This window comes from Tachyglossus aculeatus, chromosome 3, assembly GCF_015852505.1.
Source record: "Tachyglossus aculeatus isolate mTacAcu1 chromosome 3, mTacAcu1.pri, whole genome shotgun sequence".
Lineage (NCBI taxonomy): Eukaryota > Metazoa > Chordata > Mammalia > Monotremata > Tachyglossidae > Tachyglossus > Tachyglossus aculeatus.
The window spans coordinates 91,097,180-91,116,366 of NC_052068.1; the positions used below are offsets into that span (position 1 = coordinate 91,097,180).

Below are 19,187 nucleotides of genomic sequence, written 5' to 3' on the forward strand. Positions count from 1 at the left end.
GAGCAGGAGGAGGCAAGCATCAGCCAGACTGATGGCTGGGAAGAGAAGGGATCATTTCTTCCACAATGTAATCTGGAAAATGAGTCGGGGCTCTCACCTCCCAACCAGTCAGATTGATGATTCTCCTTCCCTCCAGCCCAATCAGGTGAGACGGCTTCCCTTCTTGGGACTGGGATCCTGGTTGAATCCTGCCACTCCTTGGCTCCTTCTCTCTCAGGCTTCAAGCCCAACCTGGGTCTGCAGCCTGAGCCTAGACCTTGGGGAGATCCCCTCTCTGCCTCTGCTTGGTGGCTAGATTTTGCAGAGAGTGTCCTGTCCCCTGTTCTGGCAACCTGGCAACGGCGCGGATGATACCCACTACCTCTCCTCACCGCCTTTGAAGACACAACTTTCTCCCTTTCCCAGCTCCATCCTTTCTGCAGCCTGGATCTAATTACACTAACCCACCTGCTCCGTGTTGGATTGAAAGGTTAAATGCAAGCATAATCCACCACTCCACTAATTATCTGTGATTCTCAGAAATGGGACCACATGATTGAAATTCCTGGATAACCCTCCTTTTGACTTCACATAGTTTCACCTTTCTCCCCCCACCAGGTTTAGAAGCACATTGGAGCAATGGAGCAGAATGGTTGGGTTTTGTGTCTCCTCTGCTTTCCAGTTTGATTTCCCCTATTCACTAAACCATGTATTGCTCTTAAGATCAGGGAAGAGAGTCAAGGATCCTGTACCATCTGGATAAGTCTTCCAACCCCTGGATAAGAGAAATAATAGTCAGGAGCGTGTCTGGGCTGCTCACAGAGGCCCTATTTCCATGGCAAGATTAAAAAGTTAGACAAAAGCCACCTGTGCCTTGTGTACATATATGTAATCTATTTATATTACTGTCTCTCTCCCCATCTAGTCTGTAAGCTCGTTATGGGCAGGGAATGTGTCTGTTAATTGTTATATTGTACTCTCCCAACTGCTTAGTACAGTGCTCCGCACGAAGTAAGCACTCAATAAATGTGATTGAATGAATGAACGAATGAAGTAATTAGAAGGGCCCGCAGCGTTTGCTCCCAGTGCAGGCCAGGATTTTTCCCACCAGGCCATGCCCTTGTATGTGTCTCCCGAATGGGCTGAGAATCTTTGTGATTGACAGCTGCTGCATCTGGGGGTGGGTGACTCTGTGCTTGTCCCTCCTTATTCCTCAACCGGCCCGGCTCTGGGGACGGTCCTCAGGTGGCGAAGACCCGGGATGTTCAAACATGCCAATGTCCCACCTGGATGGTGCGGTGTCCGCTTCCAGGGGGTTGACGTGTGGTAGACCAAGACCCAAATTTTCTTCTGAAAAAACCGTTTCAAAACAGCCTGCCCCTCCCCACTCCCCACCCCACCTTTTCCTCGGGCAGACGGAGCCTGTGGGAAATCAGCCAGAGTCTGTCTTCTTGGCGTCTCAGTCCGCTGCAGGTGAAAGGGCAGGGGAGGAAGGGGAAGGGGAAACAGACGAGCTCAAAGTGGCAGAGAGACGAGGAAGAGATCCAGGGGAGGAGGGTGTTCTGCTGTTTGTTTGTTTTTTTTAAACTGTGCTTTATTTAGGGCTAAGCTGGAGAAAGCATCATCCAATAGTTACAGAGGTTACAAGGAGTTTTAGGGAATTGAGAGTTAAAAGAGCAGTTGGTTGGAACTGCAGCTGTTATTACACATCTGTACTTCCTAGGAGGAGGAGCAAAAGGAAGAAAACAAGGGAAAAAACACATTAAGAAGGAAAGAAAGCAAGAAGCCTGAGAGGAGGAGAAGCTCCCCCTGCTCTGAAACTCAAAGTCAAAAGAAACCAGAAAGAAATCTTAATCTCAGACCCCCCCACCCCCACCCTACTACCCTTAGTCATGAGAGGGACATAAGTGTCAAAGCAAGTCCAGAATGGTGGAAATAAATTATAATAAATATGATATACTTTAAAATATATGTGTTCTTAAATAATTCATCGTTTTTCTGATTCTGAGTTTTTTAAGCAATGTCTTTTTTAACTGCTCTAAAGTCATTTACCAAAGATAAATATCGTGCTTTCATTAAATAGTTTTCCTTGTTTTTTCTCTATCATTACAATTAAAAGTCCTACAAAATATGCAAATTTATTTACAGAAAAACAGAGCCAGCAATGTTTAAACATCCCTGTTTTTCAAAATTCCTTGTAAACAGTTTCAGAAATTCTTCAAAGATTGTGATTTTTTTTCTTTTTCTTTCTTTTTTTAAGTTTTTTTTTAAAGTTTTTTTGTTTTTTGTTGGTTTTTTAAGATTAAAGTTCCCAGTTCTCCCGTGCCCTGAAAGTCTCTGGAGCAAATATGGAAGCCTACTGAAGCAGAAGGTGAGATTAGAAGTTGCAGACAGAGCAGCTCATGAAGAAGACATCAAGCGTTTGTTTTCTAGCTGTGGTGTACCTTCTCGCCAGAATTACCCGAGAAAACGACAGCTGGGAGATCGATCGATCGATTGATTGATTCTCTTTTCGTTTCCCATTGTGTTGTCTGCAAGGATTGAGGGGGTTTTTGCCTCCGTTTTGTGTCAGACAGCTGGAGTGCTTGCAGGTATTAAAGGAGTTCAGGGTCTCCTCTCTACATACCTAGCACCCAACAGAAATTGGCAGAGAGTAGGAATTGATGCTCAATCTAAACTCTACAAAAATTACAGTTCTACAACATCTTGGTTTGTAGCATTAATGCTAACTTCTATGCTTTTTTTTTTTTGCTTTTTTTGTCCTCTAATTTTTTTCTTCTATGATATAGGTATTTTTTAAACTTTTCTGTTTTTAAATTCTGTACAACTATTAGGGTTTTCAAGGGGAGGGGGGAATAGAAGCATGTACAACCCTTTTCATCACCATCTTTCCTCGTTTGCCCTTTTTTTCTTGTTTTTTTTTTCCGTGTGGTTGTCTTACATCTTATTGATTTTTCTGCTTTTCCCAGATATCCATCTTCCTTGTCTTAACAGCTCGATCCATACAGATTATACAGAAAACCATAGGAAAGTTTCATATACTAGAATTATTGTAACCAAAGAGCCTCCCGAGTATCAAAGAACTATATATCTTGCCATTTTAAAAGCATCGAAGCGTTATTTTGTCCCTTTTTTTCCTTTTTTTTCCTTTTTTTTTTTTAACATATGTCATAGAATTGCTCCCGGGCTGTTTTAGGAACAGCAAAGAGGAGGAAAGGAAGGAGGATATTTTTTGTGATTTTTTTTTTCTTTTTTTGTCTGTTCTTGTCCCTCCCCACCCCCTTCTCCCCCATATTTTACATACAGCTACAAGTCTGCGATAAAAAGTTTGGTCCTTTGGTCCCTAAATAGCTAAAGGAATGACAGATAGAGATGCTTCTATGGCCGCCCTCGGGCATTGGGCCGGAGACCGGCTTGTGGACGGTCTGGCCTGTTGGCACTCCTCGCCCGCTCCCACAGAATGGCGGCCCCCAGCCGTGGCGGGAAGCGTCTGAGGTTATTTAGCAGGGTCTCTTCCCGTCCTGTCTCCATTTGCGGTCTGGTCTCTTTCAGTGTCGTGTTCTGTCAGTGTGTGCCAGTGTCTGTGGTGTGTAAGTGTGTGTGTGTGTGTGTGTGTGTGTGTATTTATGTATGTATGTGTGCGCACTTGCACACTTATGTGTGTGTGTGTGTGTGTATTATTCTTTTTCAGGTCGTCTCTAGATATTTTGTTTTCCCCAAGCGCGTGTCCTCCGAACTCAGCAGACAAGATCCTTTTTCTTGAAGGAAGGTTACAGTCTAAAACAATCAAAGAGAGAGAATGTCTGGAGTCTTCAGCTTGCTTGATATTGGCTGATATGTCAAAGGTGTTATCCAACAGGTCTCGTTATAGATAGATATTTTTTTTTAAATGGAGCCTGTTCAGCATCCTGTCCTAAAAGGAAACAAAACAAAACAAAACAAAAGAACAAAAACCAGCAAGGATTAAACCAAGGGGAGAACGGCTGCGGGCAGGAAGCATCAAAAGATCAACAGTTCAAAAGTTCATCCTGAGCTTAGACAGATTAGAGGAGGAGGGAAGGGTGGGTTTGGGGCCGAAGTCTACGGAGCTCATTGGTCATGATCGTGAAAGACAAAAAATTTCATTCTCCTAAGGTTGGAACAGGCCTTGGGCTTAAAAAAAGGGCTCCCATCTGCTTCTCAGTTGAGTTTCAAATTCCAGGGGTCCCCCTGTCTCCCTGGACCACCATTTCACACCCCCACACCCCACCTCCCCACCCAGCCCAGACTGGGATTTGCGTGAACCAGTTGGGTCCAGGAGGGGATGAGAAGTTTAACTTGCTGCTTCTCTGTGGTTGGGGAAATGTTCCTCTAGAAAGTACCCATCGTCAGGCAAAGGAGAGAGTGGCTGGTCTCGCCAACAGCGAGCAAAACATTTCACCCGCCTCCTCTGCCTCCAGAGGGCTGAGCGGGGGTCCTTTAAAGCAGGGGTCTTGTCCACTGACTCTCTTGTAGTGTACTTTCCCAAGTGCTTGGTCCAGTGCTCGGCACAGAGTAAGCGCTCAGTCAATACCTTGGACGGATTGAATGCTCACCCACCACGAGCGAGGGGAAACCTTGGGCTGGAAGAGAAGCTATTTGCAAGGCTGACCTGTGAGGATGACACCCACTTGAGAGGGTGTGCCTGTGGGGACATGTATGGTTCTTCCCACCCCAACCCTGCCAATAAATTCAGAAGAGGCCTGGAGTTTGTGGAGAGGGTGGAGGACGTGACAGGGATGACACTTGAAGTAGGAATAGAGTTTACCACCAAACCAGAATAAATGAATTACTCTTAACATTTCTTAAATTTTTAAAAGTGCGTTTTAAAAAAAATGTGATCATGATCCAACCACGGTCACCATTAAGGAAAATGCTTAATCATTGCGGATTAGCAGATAAAACTCATCTCATTCTAGCAAGCAGGTTCCTCTTATGCACTCAGTGATTTATTACATCAAGAAACTTAGAACTGCAGAGACCCATTCCAGTGGAAAAGTGTCATGCAGTATATCAATCCATGCTGGCAGGTTTTTCACACTGTTGGTTCAACAAACAGCAAACCGTACACAGCAGTCTAAACAATTACAACACCAAAGAAAATAATAATAAGGAGAAGAAAATTAAAAAACGACTTGTCGAGGACCCTTTTTCAGTTGTAAACAAAAAGATGTATTTGCTTTTGCCTCAGGACTATGTTCGTTTTTCAAACCGACAAAGAGAGGCCCGCCCCATCCATCCAACCCCGCAACCCCGACCAGGAATTTAGCGTAGGAGGGTGCAATACAAACCTTACAATTAATACTGAAAGGCTCCCAGAGCCACAGGCTTTGCGACTCTACCCTTTTTGTTTGATTTTCCGGATTTTTTATTTTTTTATCATACTATTGTGACTCTCGAGATTTTAATTTTTGAGTGAGATTTGAAAATAACCTAACCCAAAAAAAAACCCCCGGGAGAGTGTCAATTGAAAAAGGCCCCCAATCCTCCAGAAGAAAATAAAAATCACAATATCGTCAAGTGCAAGTCAATCAACCACGCATAGTTCTAGCTCTTTGAACTCTTCCTTTTTTAAAAAAAAAAACAAAACTGTACGGTACAACAAGCCCGTTGTCTGAGAATTCAGGACATCTGGGTTTTTTTTTCTCTCTTTCATAGGTCTTTTTGATTTTCGTTTTTTTCTACGTGACATCTAAAGAGGCATAAAAAATGCTGAACGAGAAACCAGACAACAGAAACCAAACCACGGCAAGCACCAAAAACGGAACAAAAATGAGCACAGCAAAAAATTGTGGCAGCACAGAAGTCAAGAAAGGCACAGGTGATTATGACTGGCCAACCATCAACTGATACAACATCCAAGAAAAAAATGCTCCAATCACAGCACCTCCACAAAAACGGGACGGCATTGTCATGCAACCAATTCTTAGCTTTGTTACATGACGTCATCATGTCACACTGTCAACTTCGAGTTGATTTGAACTTACGGATGGGGGCACTGTTTGCTTCCACTGTCATGTCATTACGTGAGCTTTTATCCTAGCTCAGCACGAGACTGTGGTGGGTTTGACTGGCCCTGGTTAGGGTGTTGGGATTTGATTGAATGACAAAAGAAGAAAAGATTTATATATATATATATATATATATAGGGAGAGCGAGAGAGTGAGCAAGATAGAGAGAGAGAGGGTTGGGGAAAGAGAGAGAAAGAGGAGGAGGGAGAGAAGGGGGAGAGAGCGAGAGACAGAGAGACAGAGACAGAGAGAGAGAGAGAGAGAGAGAGAGAGAGAGAGAGGAAAGAGGATAGAAGTCCAGATGGGGAAGGCCACTGTAGAGGGAAAGGGTAGGATGCAGGAGTGGGGGCGGGGGAATTGAAAGAAAAATATATATATAGCACCAAGAACACAGCATCAGTCCAGAAGCTCTAATGAGATATCAGCAGTCAAATAATAAAAAGAACGCAAAGGAAAAAAAACAAAAGAAACCAAGGAACGGTGGAAGAGGCCTAGCGGAGAGAGACAGACACAGACGCAGTTGTTTATGCAGACACATGGTACATCGTGAACAGTTGTAGTAGCTCCTCACACACTGGTTGCTAGGGAGATCGTGGGTTTGGGTGGAGGAGATCAGACGCAGGTCGGTTTGTCAAGAGTCTACACATTCGCTACCCACCCTCGGAGTAGGGAGCTGGGTTTTTATTTTTAGACCTCTCGGTCAGGGTCCAAGGACCTTTCCTCCTCCCTCCTCCATCGGTCACCCCATCCCCATCTCTCCTCTGGTTGGGCAGTGGAAACTTGGGAGCGGGGAGGGAAAGAGGTGGGTTGCCAGGGACATGATAAAACTAGTGAGAGAATGGGACCCTGAAGAAGCCTTTGAGCAGCTGAGCCTGCCATAGTGGTTGCTACCAAGCTCCACCCCTAATACCACAAGCAATCCATCCCGTCTGGTCCCTTCCAGGTCACCGTCCGGCGGTCACCAGGCCTGACAGTGTTTGTTGCTGGCATCCTGTCCCTTGATCACCCCCACCTCTGCCACTCAACACCGAGTCCTTGGATTTAGCTCGGAAAGCATTTCAAACAGGCTCCTGTTTGCTGGGACTGTCTGCTTCTCTGGCACCCATGCTCCCAAAACTTGAGATTCTCCTGTTCCTCCTCCAAGGGAAAGGGACAGAGGGGGAATAGAGTTGAAGAAGGAGACCGAGGCCCAGAGAGCTACCCGGCACACCACTGTAGCAGAGGCAGAGTTTGAACCCAGGTCTCTGTTCTGGCATGGGACTCTCAAGGTGTTTGGGGGGCATGGGGACTGAGGGCTTAGAATTTAGGGTGCAATGGGGAAAGGGGACAGGTGCTGGGACAGACATATGAAGGGGAGTGGCAGGGAATTAGTACCCTGGGGGCAGAGGAGCAGGGAGGAGGCTGGCCAATCAGAAAGGTTAGGGGAGGAGGACGCTTGGGAAGGTTGAAGCAAGAGATTGGGCAGATGGAATAACAGAGAATGGACCTTTCCAGATCCTGCCCTTTTCCTCAGCAACTCAGCCCGGAGGAAAGGAAGAAGCAAATACTTGTATACAGCGAGACAGAGACACACTGAAAAAACAGGCCTGGGCTCAGAGCCCGTGGAACATGGACAAGCAAACTCGCTGGCCCATTCACTCTAAAATGGTTCTGAGCCTGGGAGAGATGCAAACTGGATCGGTGTCCTAGCCACACAACAAAGGGAATGGGATCTGAGAGCAAAGTGACACTTCTGGTAAGAAATAGCCACAGTTGAGTGACACTTTGAACATAGGGCTGATGTGCGTGTGTGGTGGGGGGAGGGTTGGGGGAGAGGCATTCTTGCATGCAAGTGAACAGACCATGGATGGAGTTATAGGTGTACAAATGTGTATGGGTAAGCGTGTGTGTATATACAGATAAGTGAATGAGTCTTCTTGTGTGTGTGTGTGGGGGGGGGTATGTTTGTGTGTGTGCTGTGTACACACGAGTGTGCAAGCAAGACGTTCTTTCGTGAATGTGTGTGCATTTGTAAGGGTGTGTACCCTATACATGTAAGCCTGAGTGCATGTGTGAGTGTCTATGGAATACAGAAAGAGTGTTGACTATGGCCTGGATCCTGGATCACTTCTGGTCCCTCCCCTTCCAAATTCCCATCTGAACCCACTGTTCCCCATTGTGCAGATGGGGAAACTGAGGCAGAGGAGGGACCTGATGGCCCCAGCCCTCGGCTCTTGGTTTCCCCCACTCCATCCCCATGTTATACAGAGGGACCTAGGCACCGAGTGGGGAGAACCCCAGGCCTGCAGGTGGGATGCACCCTGAGGGTTCATGTGCTCCAGTGAGCCAAGTCAGCTGGGCCTACTGGGAGCACTGGGATGCCACATACAGCGCCACGTTTGCCTGGGGCCCTAGAGAAACTGAGCAGAGCAGCCCAGGGTACCAGCTGTCTATCTGTCTGTCTGTTCTCTGCTTGTCCTTTTGGGGCTCCCCTTTCCGGGCTGGGGTGCATGGCTGTCCGGGTGGGGAGGGTTGGCATTCCCAAGTGCTTAGTACAGTGCTCTGCACACAGTAAGCACTCAATAAATACAATTGAATGAATGAATGAATGAATGGAAGTGTGTGGCACAGGTGGTCACTGGGAAACATGAGTCCAGCAGCAGTCTTGGCAGGGGTGGGGGTTCTGGGGGCAGAGCGGTAGCAGATTTGTGGTGGGTGGTCTCCCCCCTACTAGACTGTGAGCCCACTGTGGGCAGGGATTGTCTCTCTTCATTGCTGAATTGTATTTTCCAAGCGCTTAGTACGGTGCTCTGCACACAGTAAGTGCTCAATTAAAATGATTGAATGAATGAATGAATGAATGAATGAATGAATGGCCTGTGGGGAAAGGTTTCTGGAGCATATTGGCCTAGAGAAGCAGCACGGCCCAGTGGATAGAGCAGGAGCCAGGGAGTCAAAAGGACCTGGGTTCTAATCCTGGCTCTGCCCCTTGTCTGCTGTGTGATCTTGGGCAAATCACTTCCCTACTCTGTGCCTCAGTTCCCTTATCTGTGAAACGGGGATTAAGACTATGAGCCCCACGTCCAATCCGATTTGCTTGTATCCACCCCGGTGTACAATGCCCGGTACATAGCAAGCGCTTAACAACTACCATAATTATTAATATCATTATTGGGTGGGTGGCTGAGATAATGCTTCCTCTGGGGCCAGCAGGTGCAGGCATGACTGGAGCAGCCTTTTCCAGCTCAGCTGGATTTAGACTCCCTACCTTCACGTGGCGGGACCACCCCCACCCCCACCACCCCAACCCCGGCAGGCCACAGCCCCTCTTCGCACAGAGGGGATGGTCTCCAGAGGCGGCCCCGGACCAGCACGAGGGAGCACGGCGATGGAAAGGCGGACCCACAACCCCAGGTGCTCCTTGGGCAGGCGGGTTCTCCAGTAGGGTGCTTCCAGGGAGCTGTGGCTTGCCCTGCCTACTAAACTCCTGCTGAACTCTTTCTCTTCTTCCCCAGCCTTTCCCACTTCTCCCACCCTTTGGCTCTACAGTTGGTGTGTGCGTTCACTATTTTTCAACTGCTCACCAGCAGGAGCACTTTTCTGAGGTTCCTGAGCACCCTGGGGAAAGATCTCCCCTGGAGATTGCACCCCTGTCTCTGAGCCTCTCCCTCCCCAACTCTTTACCAAGAACCACGGCTCACTTCTGCTTCCATGGCCTTGTTCATCTCATCGCCACTCATTGATGCCCGCCCCCTTCTCCTCTTCATCAGATTCTCTCCCTGCCAGATGCTACCCAAAGCTGCCTCCTCCAGGAAGCGTCCCCGCCTTGACTCAAGTCCCCCTGATCACCCCAGCAATAGATGGGTTCCGCCCCGCTGCTGGAATGAAGATTTGAACCAGCGAGCGGTGGCTGGTTGGGAGCTGGAGAACGGGGACGGTGTATAATTATCGCTTCCTCCTGCTGCTCTTCTGGTCCCTCCTCCCCATCCGTTTCCCCAGATTACAGTTCCAGTGGAATTTAATGAGCACCATTTATTAAGCCAACACCTAGCTTCTCCGTGGCTGAGGACAGATGGGCCAGAATCATGAATCATTCTTTTAAATTGGATTATTCTGATGGCGCTCAAGCTGCGCCCTCTTCCACTCCACATGCCCCCCCTGCCCTCTTTGCTCCCCTCCCCTACACCGCTGGTCATGACTGGGGGGGACTTGGGGGACCAATACCCTTGTTCAGGGCCAGGGATTGAGGGGAAGGGTCACCCCTTCTCAGTCAACACATCTTGTTTCCAAACCAACTTCCATTGACCCTCCCCTCCTACTCTCCTTCCTCTTGTGAAGTAGAGGTTGGTGATGGCCCCAGAGAGAGAGAATGTCAATGTGTCTATTTACTGTGATACCGTACTCTCCCAAGTGCTTAGTACAGTGCTTTGCACACAGTAAATGCTAAGTAAATAGAATTGAATGAATACAGCTGCAGAGTGACTTAATCACCTCGATTATAAATCCACAAAGGATCATGCCTTTTAAAAAGACTGGATTTTAGACCCTCCCAATTCCAAAAGAAATATGTATATATAAAAAAATATGTATATATAAAATATATATATATATATATTGACCCTCAGTAATTCCCTGTGCCTCTCTCCCTCCTTCCATCTTATCTGGGTCTTTGGTGTTGCAACATTTCAATAATCCAGGCCTGCTGCCAGGATTACCTGCCCCTCTCTCGTTGTTCACCTGGTGGCCTATAGCCAGACAGAAGAGCTTCTAGGAGGTGGTGGGGTGTCATCCCCCCACTCACTGGTTCCCTGGGCAAGCAGAGGACACTTTTCTACACTCTTTCCCTGTTTCATTCCAGCCCAGGTGGAGAGGAGAGCCAAGCACTTTCAATCTAGGGGCTTCTGAGCGATGGGACAGATCCCGGGGGACGGTGCACTGTCCGAGGAGAGCTAGCCTAATTTCTGCCTATCGAGGGGAGTCACAGAAAGCCACGAAGCTGCCGTCAGAAAAGCCTGTACCTCATTCTTTCTGTCCCTGCCGGGAGGAGGCTGGCAGGGTTGTTACCCACGGGCAGTAATTACCGGTAGGTGCTGGTAGTCAGTGCCGTGATTCAACATCACTCGACTCCGCCAGCCCATTATGCTGGGTGCCAAACTGGGCCAAATGACTGTAATTAGCGGATGAAATTCTGCATCCGTGGTTCTGTAAATAATGGCTCCTAGGAAATCGGCTAATGGGTGAGGCTGCCCGCTCGTGGAGAGGATAGCGTGGACAGCGGAGACAACTCATGGATTCTCATTTGGCTAACTTACTGAACCAATAATTCTCTGTCAAAAGTCCAGCAGCCCTTCCCATGCTTTGCTGGGTATCACGGTCATGGGGAAATGGGCCGGGATGTGGGGGTGGGGGCAGAGCAGGGAGGGCAGGCATCAGGAACAGCCTGGATGATCAAAAAGCACAGATAATTCAAACAGATGATGTCTAATTCTTCCTGCATTTGAGTTGCTCACAGAGAGTAGACTAGCTGGGTTTAAGTCTGCTTCTCCTCTTCTGTCCCTCTGCTAAAGAGCAGCGGAAGATGGGGAGCATCTGAGGAACATAAAGGCCTGGCTAATCCACAAATGGAAGAATCAGGTAGTTTTTCCCCCTTATCCAGCTTTAACAAATAAGTACCGCTCGAAATCACACTTGGGTCCCTCTTTCTTCCGCACTCAGAGGGACTGAAAAACGCAGGACCCCACTGGACTGTAAGCTCGTTGTGGGCTGGGGGTGTGTCTACCAACTCTGTTATAATGTAGTCTCCCAAGTTCTTAGTACAATGCTCTGTGCACTGCAAGCACTCAATAAATACCATTGACGATGCTGACCCACGGTCCCTGCCATACTGGGCATATACAAAGATGGCTTTTTGTTGTGCTGTTATGTTTTTTGTTGCTGTAGAAACTGGCGCTATTTTCTCTTTTGCACCCCCTGGCTTACAGTCCTTTCAAAACTTCTGCCCCCTTTCTTGATGACAGTGTGCCGTGCTAGCCTAGCCAGGACTACTGACTTCTCCACGTGAATGCAGTCACTTATCCTATCCCATATTAATTACGGTATCAGCCTCCATGCTGACCTCCCAGCCTCCTGTCTCTCCCCACTCCAGGCCATATTTAACTCTGCTGCCTGGATCATTTTTTTCTACAGAAATGTTCAGGACATGTTCCCACACCCCTCAGGAAACTCCAGTGGCTGCCTATCCACCTCCACATCAAACAGAAACTCCTCACCATTGGCTTCAAAGCACTCAATCACCTCCTCCTACCTCACCTCACTCCTCTCCTACTACAACCCAACCCGCACACAAAACTCTTCTATTACTAACTTTTTTGCTGTTCTTCAATCTCATCTGTCTCGCCTCTGACCCCTCGCTCACATTCTGCCTCTGGCCTGGAACACCCTTCCTCCTCAAATCCAACAGACAATTATTCTCCCCGCTCCTTCAAAGCCTTATTGTGGGCACATCTCCCCCAAGAGGCCTTCCCTGCCTAAGCCCTCCTTTCCTCTTCTCCCACTTCCTTCTGCATCACCCTGACTTGCTCACTTTATTCATTCCCCTTCCGAGCCCCACATCACTTAAGTACATATCTGTAATTTATTTATTTATATTACTATCTGTCTCCCCTTCTAGACTGTAAGCTCACTGTGAGCAGGGAATGTGCCTGCTTATTGTTGCATTGTAACTCTCCCAAGCACTTAGTACAATGCTCTGCACATGGTAAACACTCAATGGATGTGATTGAATGAATGCACAGTTTTCAGCTGGGGTGCAGCATTGTCCGAGGCTTTGTTTCACCTGTCCTTAAAATTCCTTTGCCTTCTTTACTTTCTATATCCCAATTTCAACTCTCCATAAAGCAGCTGTTTGGGTCTCCTGCTCCCATTCGCTCAACAGTGCTTGGCACATAGTAAGCATTTAACAAATACCATTATTATTATTATTATTCTATTCACATGTTCAATGCAAGAGTAGCTGTATTAAGGTGAGTATAGCTCTGATGCTAGGAAACTGACTACTTTTCAGAACTTCATTGTTTGGGATCTTACCTTAAGTATTTGCTATCGAGTGAGACCCATAAATGACTCAGTTGCAAGTGTTCTGGAAGCTGGATGCAGTCCTCTAGCCTGTAAGCTCATTGTGGACAGGGAATGTGTCTGTTTATTGTCCTATTGTACTCTCCCAAGTGCTTAGTACAGTGCTATGCACACAGTGAGCGCTCAATAAATGCAACTGAATGAATGAAGTGTCTGTTGGAGTTCAGCGTAGAGAAGGTTGGACCAGAGTACAACTCCGTAAACCTTTAGTTTGGTCCGGAACCTCATACCACACTTTGTTTGATAGCCTCCTAAAGGATGGGCTGACCTTCTTGATTCACTTTTCTACTTCCTTGTCTATCAATGCTTCATTGATCAGTGGTAACAGAATTCTGGGCCAGTGTTTAGCTCTGTGATGCCAATATCACTTTTTGGCTGTGGGCACCTTGGTTCAGACTGATTGATTTAGTAACTTGGGTTATTTTTTTTTAAGACTTTTGCTCAGTCTCTATGGTTGGCTGTTTTGAAGTGTTTTTTAATCACTTGCACTTGTTTCTGTGTGGCCACTGATGGTCCCTGAGGATACCGGACAGCCAGGTGTCTGTGCTGTCACGTGCATGTAATTATGCAGGAAAACATACTGATGTTATTGGCCATCCGTCACTTTACTGAAGTCCACCCAAGTCCACCTAAGCCTAGCGTGTTTCTTTAATTTATTTAGGTTAATGTCTGCCTCTCCATCTAGACTGTAAGTTTATTGTGGGCAGAGAATGTGTCTGTTATATTGTACTCTCCCAAGCACTTAGTATAGTGTCCTGCATATAGTAAGCACTCAATAAATACAATTAGCTGACTGACTGACTGTTTCTCTGGACCTGATCCCCTCCACTGTTCCAGAATCTTGGAATCCCCTCTCCCATGTCCCCGTGAACATGGGTGTCATTCCCAAGCCATAGAGAAACAGCCTGACTGAGTGGAAAGAACACAGGCCTGGAAGTCAGAGGACCTGGGTTCTAATCCTGCTGCACCATTTGTCTGCTCTGTGATCTTGGGCAAATACCTTCACTTCTCCATGCCTCCGTTCCCCTACTTGTGAAAAATGGGGTTTCAATACCTGTACTCCCTCCTACTTAGAATGTGAACCACATGTGGGACCTGATTATCTTGTATCTACCCCAGTGCTTAGTACAGTGTTTGGCATGTAGTAAGTGCTTAACAAATACCAAAATTATTATTATTATTACTATTATTATTATTAAACTTGGTGGTGAGAGCTGACACGGAGGGAGACTGGGGGCTTCAAAGAAAAATGGCAGACATAAAGGTGTGTGGTGCTTTGTTCAAACCTGACAGGATGAATCTTCTGAAAACCAGACATGTAGGTATTAGACAGTAAGTGCTCAATAAATATGATTGAATGAATGAATGAAAAATGGGCCACCAGATGCTTGCCTTTAGGCTGCAGCCATCTGCACACAGCAGTTCCTCAACCAATCAATCAGTCATATTTATTGAGCGCTTACTATGTGCAGAGTACTGTACTAAGCATTTGGGAGAGTTCAATACAGCAGAATTGGCAGACACGTTCCCTGCCCATAACGAGATGAGAGGAAGGGGTTGGGGGGCCCGGTGTGGGATTAGCCGAAGAGTGAGGTTAGTCTTCAAAATGGCCTTCTCTCTCACCCGGTCACTTCTGAGGGAGAGGGGCGCACCTCTGAAGGACAGGGGCTCACCTCTGAAGGACAGGGGCTCACCTCTGAAGGACAGGGGCTCACCTCTGAGGGAGAGGGGCTATTAGGCTGTCAGCCCCTTTTCTAGATGGAATAACTGAGGTCCTGGGTCTGGGTGGGCTCCTCTTTAACTGTGAGCACCAGACTATGATTTTGTCAATCTCATCTATCGGGCCTTTATCCTGCCACTGGTTTAGAATGCCCACCCTCTTCATAACTGACAAACAATCACTCTCCCCACCTTCAAAATCTTACTAAAAGCACATCTTTTCCAGGAGACATTCCCCGTCCAAGCCCTCATTTCTTCTTCTCCCATTTCCTTCTTATTTTTTATGGTATGTGTTAAGTGCTTACTATGTGCCTGGAACTGTACTAAGCACTGGGGCTGGTACAAGCTTATTAGGTTGGACACCGTCTGTGTCCCACGTGGGGCTCACCGTCTTATTCCCCATGTTACAGATGAGCTAAAAGGCATAGAGAAGTTAAGTGACTTGCCCAAGGTCACACAGTAGATAAGTGGTAGAGCTGGGATTAAAACCCAGGTCCTTCTGACTCCCAAGCTCATCTTCTTTCCTTCAGGCTGTGCCCTTCGATGTTACCCTTGCACTTAGATTCACATCTTTTATTCACAACCTCCCCTAGCCACATGACACTTATGTATATAGCCACAATTTCTTTATTTATATTAATGTCTATCTCCCCCTCTAGACTATAAACACACTGTGGGCAGGAAAGGAAAAGTGCCTACCAACTTCATTATATTGTACTCTCCCAAGCTCTTAGTACAGTGCTCTGCAAATGGTAAGCACTCAATAAATATGATTGATTGATTGGTTGATTGATTGACCACCCTCCCGGTCTTGGTTTCCTGCCCTTTTCCTGGAGTCCACTGCCCATCTCCCAGTGCCCCTTCCCCAAGCAAACCTGGCGGAGGTGGCGTGTCTCTGGGATGGTGGCTTTTTGGGATTCTGAGTCACATTGCCAAACTATGGTGACCAATGACACCCTAAATTTCTACTGTTGTTTTTATTCTGCCCTGAGTGCTGTACCCGCGTTGGCCTCACCAATCCTTCAGTCCCTCAGGGAGGCAGGCAGGACAGATAGAGAGGGGATGCTTCCCACTGCAGGGCACAGAGAGGGAAATGACAAAGGCCCCGAGAGAGCAAGGCACTTCCCTAGAGTCACACAGCAAGAGAGAGCAAGGCATTTTCCCAGAGTCACAGCCAGCACATCAGGACTAGAACCCAAACCTCCTGGTTCTCAACGGGACCCTAAAGCCTCCTGGATGTTTCTGAGCACGGAGCCAACCTAAAAAGCCCTTACATGCAGGATGACTCCCCCCACCCCAAAACTAATCAGCTTTCACTATGCCCCAGCCTCCCACTTGCCAGAAGCCCTCGCTACTCCCCCACCCACAATTTGCCAGAAGCCCTCTGCCCCTTCTCAATCAGGGGTAGGAGCTCAAAGGGTAGGGAAGATGAGAGGTGGGGAATTCAGTTTTCAGTTGAGTGGGGGGATCGGGTGGGGTGAGAGCTGAGAGGACAGAGCGGGAGGGAAGTGGAGGGACCCGGAATGAGGGAAACTTCCCAGCCAGAGGCAGCGGGGAGCCTTGGCCATGGTCTCCTTAGAGGGTTAGGATTTGGGGAAGAACTGACTGCTCCAGTTCCCAATGTGGGTGGAGAAGCAGGGGAGTCCTGGGCAGGTGGGGGGGTCCTGGAGCCCAGTGTGGGAGGTGGAGGTCAGGGGATGGGAAGCTGCTCTTTACCGCCTGGGTGACTCTGTGGCCCAAGTTGGGGGAGAGGTGTCCCTTTGGTTAGCCCTGCTTCGACCCAGTTTGGGATCTTCAAGCACCTGGCCAGACTCAGTCTCTCTCCTCTGGCCCCCTGAGACCACCCTGGCAAACCCTCCCCTCCTCTCTGCCACAAGACCATTCCCAGCTTGATTTCCTGCTCCTCTGCCCACCCTAGAATCTTCATCCTTCCCTGAGCCCCTCTTCTGGGTCTCTTCCTGTGTCAATCCTCCTGCGAGAGAAGCTGATTTCCAGGAAGGCCCCGGGGCAGGAGGCAAGAGGGGAACAGGTAGGGTTGGACTCTCCCAAAGGGGCACTGGGTCAGAGCTTAGCCCAGCATCTGGGCGGGAAGTTGTCCTTCAGAATTTTACCATCATCGGGCAGTGTGGTGAAGGATCGCTCCTCCACCCCATCCCAAAGTGATGTTACTCAGGGCAGCACCAATCCCAGGGAATCCTACCCCGTGTCTGGGCCACGGACCCTCCAATGGAAGAAAAGCACAGCCCTGCTTTCAGGTCCCAGGACAGTCTCTGCCCACAGGCTCCTCCTGCCTTGGTACTGTCCTGATGCCCATGCTGTAGCCAAGATGACCCAGGCCCTGGGCCCTTACACCCAACTTTGGGGCATCCTTCTCTCCCACAAGTCACCTATTTACCATACTGGCCGGCAAATACGACACCTATCTTTGCCCCTTGGAGAATCCTAAGGCCAAAGAGCCTGCCTCCCCTCGAGTCCTCAGGCCTGGGGAACTTGCCAAAGGGGCATGATGACCCCTTGTCTCCCAGGCTCCCATCTCCCTCCAGCCATCCATTCCACACTCAGACTCTGTGCCTAGGCCGTGGGGGGTTGAAGCCCCAGCCCTGGCCCCATGGGGTGGGGGGAACAGATTGAAGGTATCGAGTTCTGGGCCCTGCCTGGCATAACCTGGGAGCGTGAGTGCCCACTCTGATGCTGGAGGCCTCTGGGCCGGGGTGTGCAGGCCAACCCTCCGGCCCATCTTCTGGTCCTCCGACCCCCTCACCCTCTGATCCTCCGGACCCCTGGCCCCCCGGCCCTCCGTTACCTGTGCGAGTCCTTGGTATCCCCGGCGGCCTCCGCGTGTCTTCAGTAAGGACGGTTGGCATCCTTCGGTCGCTTCAGCTGCACTTTCAGCCTCTTCATGCCAATCTGAAAGCCGTTCATGGCTTGGATGGCAGCCTGAGCACTGGCAGGATTGTCAAAACTCACAAAACCTGGTGAGACACGAGGCGAGGGGGCGTCAAGGAGCCGCGGGCACCCGGCTCAACCCCGCGGCCCCGGCGATGGACATGGAGGGCGGGGCAGGGGGGAGGGGGGCTGGATGGGGGGGAGGACTGCCAATGGTGGGAAGGGGGCATCCGCTGATGCAGGAGCACCCACCCTCTGGGGCTGACTTCTGGATGGTTCCCTGGTTCCCGGGGACATTGGCGACGTGATGCTGTGCCTCCCTCTCCTGCCCAGCTGGGGGTGTCCATCACAGCCCTCATCATTGATCGACGGAGCCGCGAAGCTAAGGGGGCTCTTGCACCATTCCCTGCTACTCCTCGTGCCCTGTGCTGCCCCGCTGCAGGTCCCTGCATCCTCTCCCACCGCCAGGGCTGGGCTTGGGCAGGGAGTGCGGGAGGCTACAGATGGTTCCTGTGCCACCTCTTGTCTTCAAACCCCCGAGGCCTATTCCCTCCAAAGCCTCATCCTCATCATTCCCTCTCCCCCTTTGGGGCCCCCACTTTCCTCCAGTCCAGAGTCCAACTAGTCCAGTCCCAAGGATGGTGATAGGGGTGTGTAGTGGGCACAACTGGTTGGGCTGAGCTGATCCTCTACCCTTGCCTCGTAGGGCAACATTCAGAACCCCACCTAAGATGGAATCTCTGTCCCTCTTATGTCCCAATCTTTCCCCAGAGTCTGATTTTGAGGGGGCCTGGGGAAGAAGCTGAGCTACCTCAGCAGGGGGAGCCCCAAATCAACCACTGGTGTTCCCGATAATAATTGTTATTAATTATTATTACCGTTATTAGCAATAATGATAGTAATAATTGTGGTATTTTTTAAGCACTTACTATGTGCCAGGCACTGTGCTAAGTGCTGGGGTGGATACCAGCAAATTGAGTTGGACACAGTCCCTGTTCCATGTGGGGCTCATATGCTCAATACCCATTTTATAGATGAGGGAGCTGAGGCCCAGAGAAGTGAAGTGCCTTGCCCAAGATCACACAGGAGACAAGTGGCAGATGGGGATTTCCCAACAGAGGACATCTTGTCTTGAGCCCTCTTGGCACCCAGGGATGGGACCACAGGCACCTTGTGGTCAATCAATCAATCAATCAATCAATAAATGGTATTTATTGAACACTTCCTGTTTCCAAAGCACAGTACTAAGCACTTGGGAGGGCCCAATAGAACAAGTAGATAAGATCAGTCAATCAGTGGAATTTATTGAGTGCTCACTGTATGCAGAGCACTGTACTAAGCGCTTGGGGGAGTACCTTACAACAGTGTTGGTAGAAACATTCCCTGCCTATAATGAGAAGATCCTTGCCCTCATCTGCTGTTGGGCTTGGGAGTTTGGCCCCCCTACCCCTCTTAACTGGA

At 48.8% G+C, this 19,187-nt stretch overlaps 1 protein-coding gene across 9 annotated transcripts in view; it reads right to left on the bottom strand.

The window, feature by feature from the left end:
- Window positions 1-1,547: 1,547 nt before the first annotated feature.
- The window catches only part of CELF4 (CUGBP Elav-like family member 4), a 625,491-nt gene continuing 607,851 nt past the window's right edge, over window positions 1,548-19,187 (bottom strand). For all 9 annotated transcript variants that reach the window (XM_038743590.1, XM_038743585.1, XM_038743588.1 and 6 more), the window contains exons 12-13: window positions 17,644-17,812; window positions 1,548-3,892 (exon numbers count right to left, since the gene is read on the bottom strand). In XM_038743590.1, the coding sequence (XP_038599518.1) occupies window positions 17,685-17,812 (128 nt within the window). In that variant the 3' untranslated portion in view covers window positions 1,548-3,892; window positions 17,644-17,684. The remainder of the gene's footprint in view (window positions 3,893-17,643; window positions 17,813-19,187) is intronic.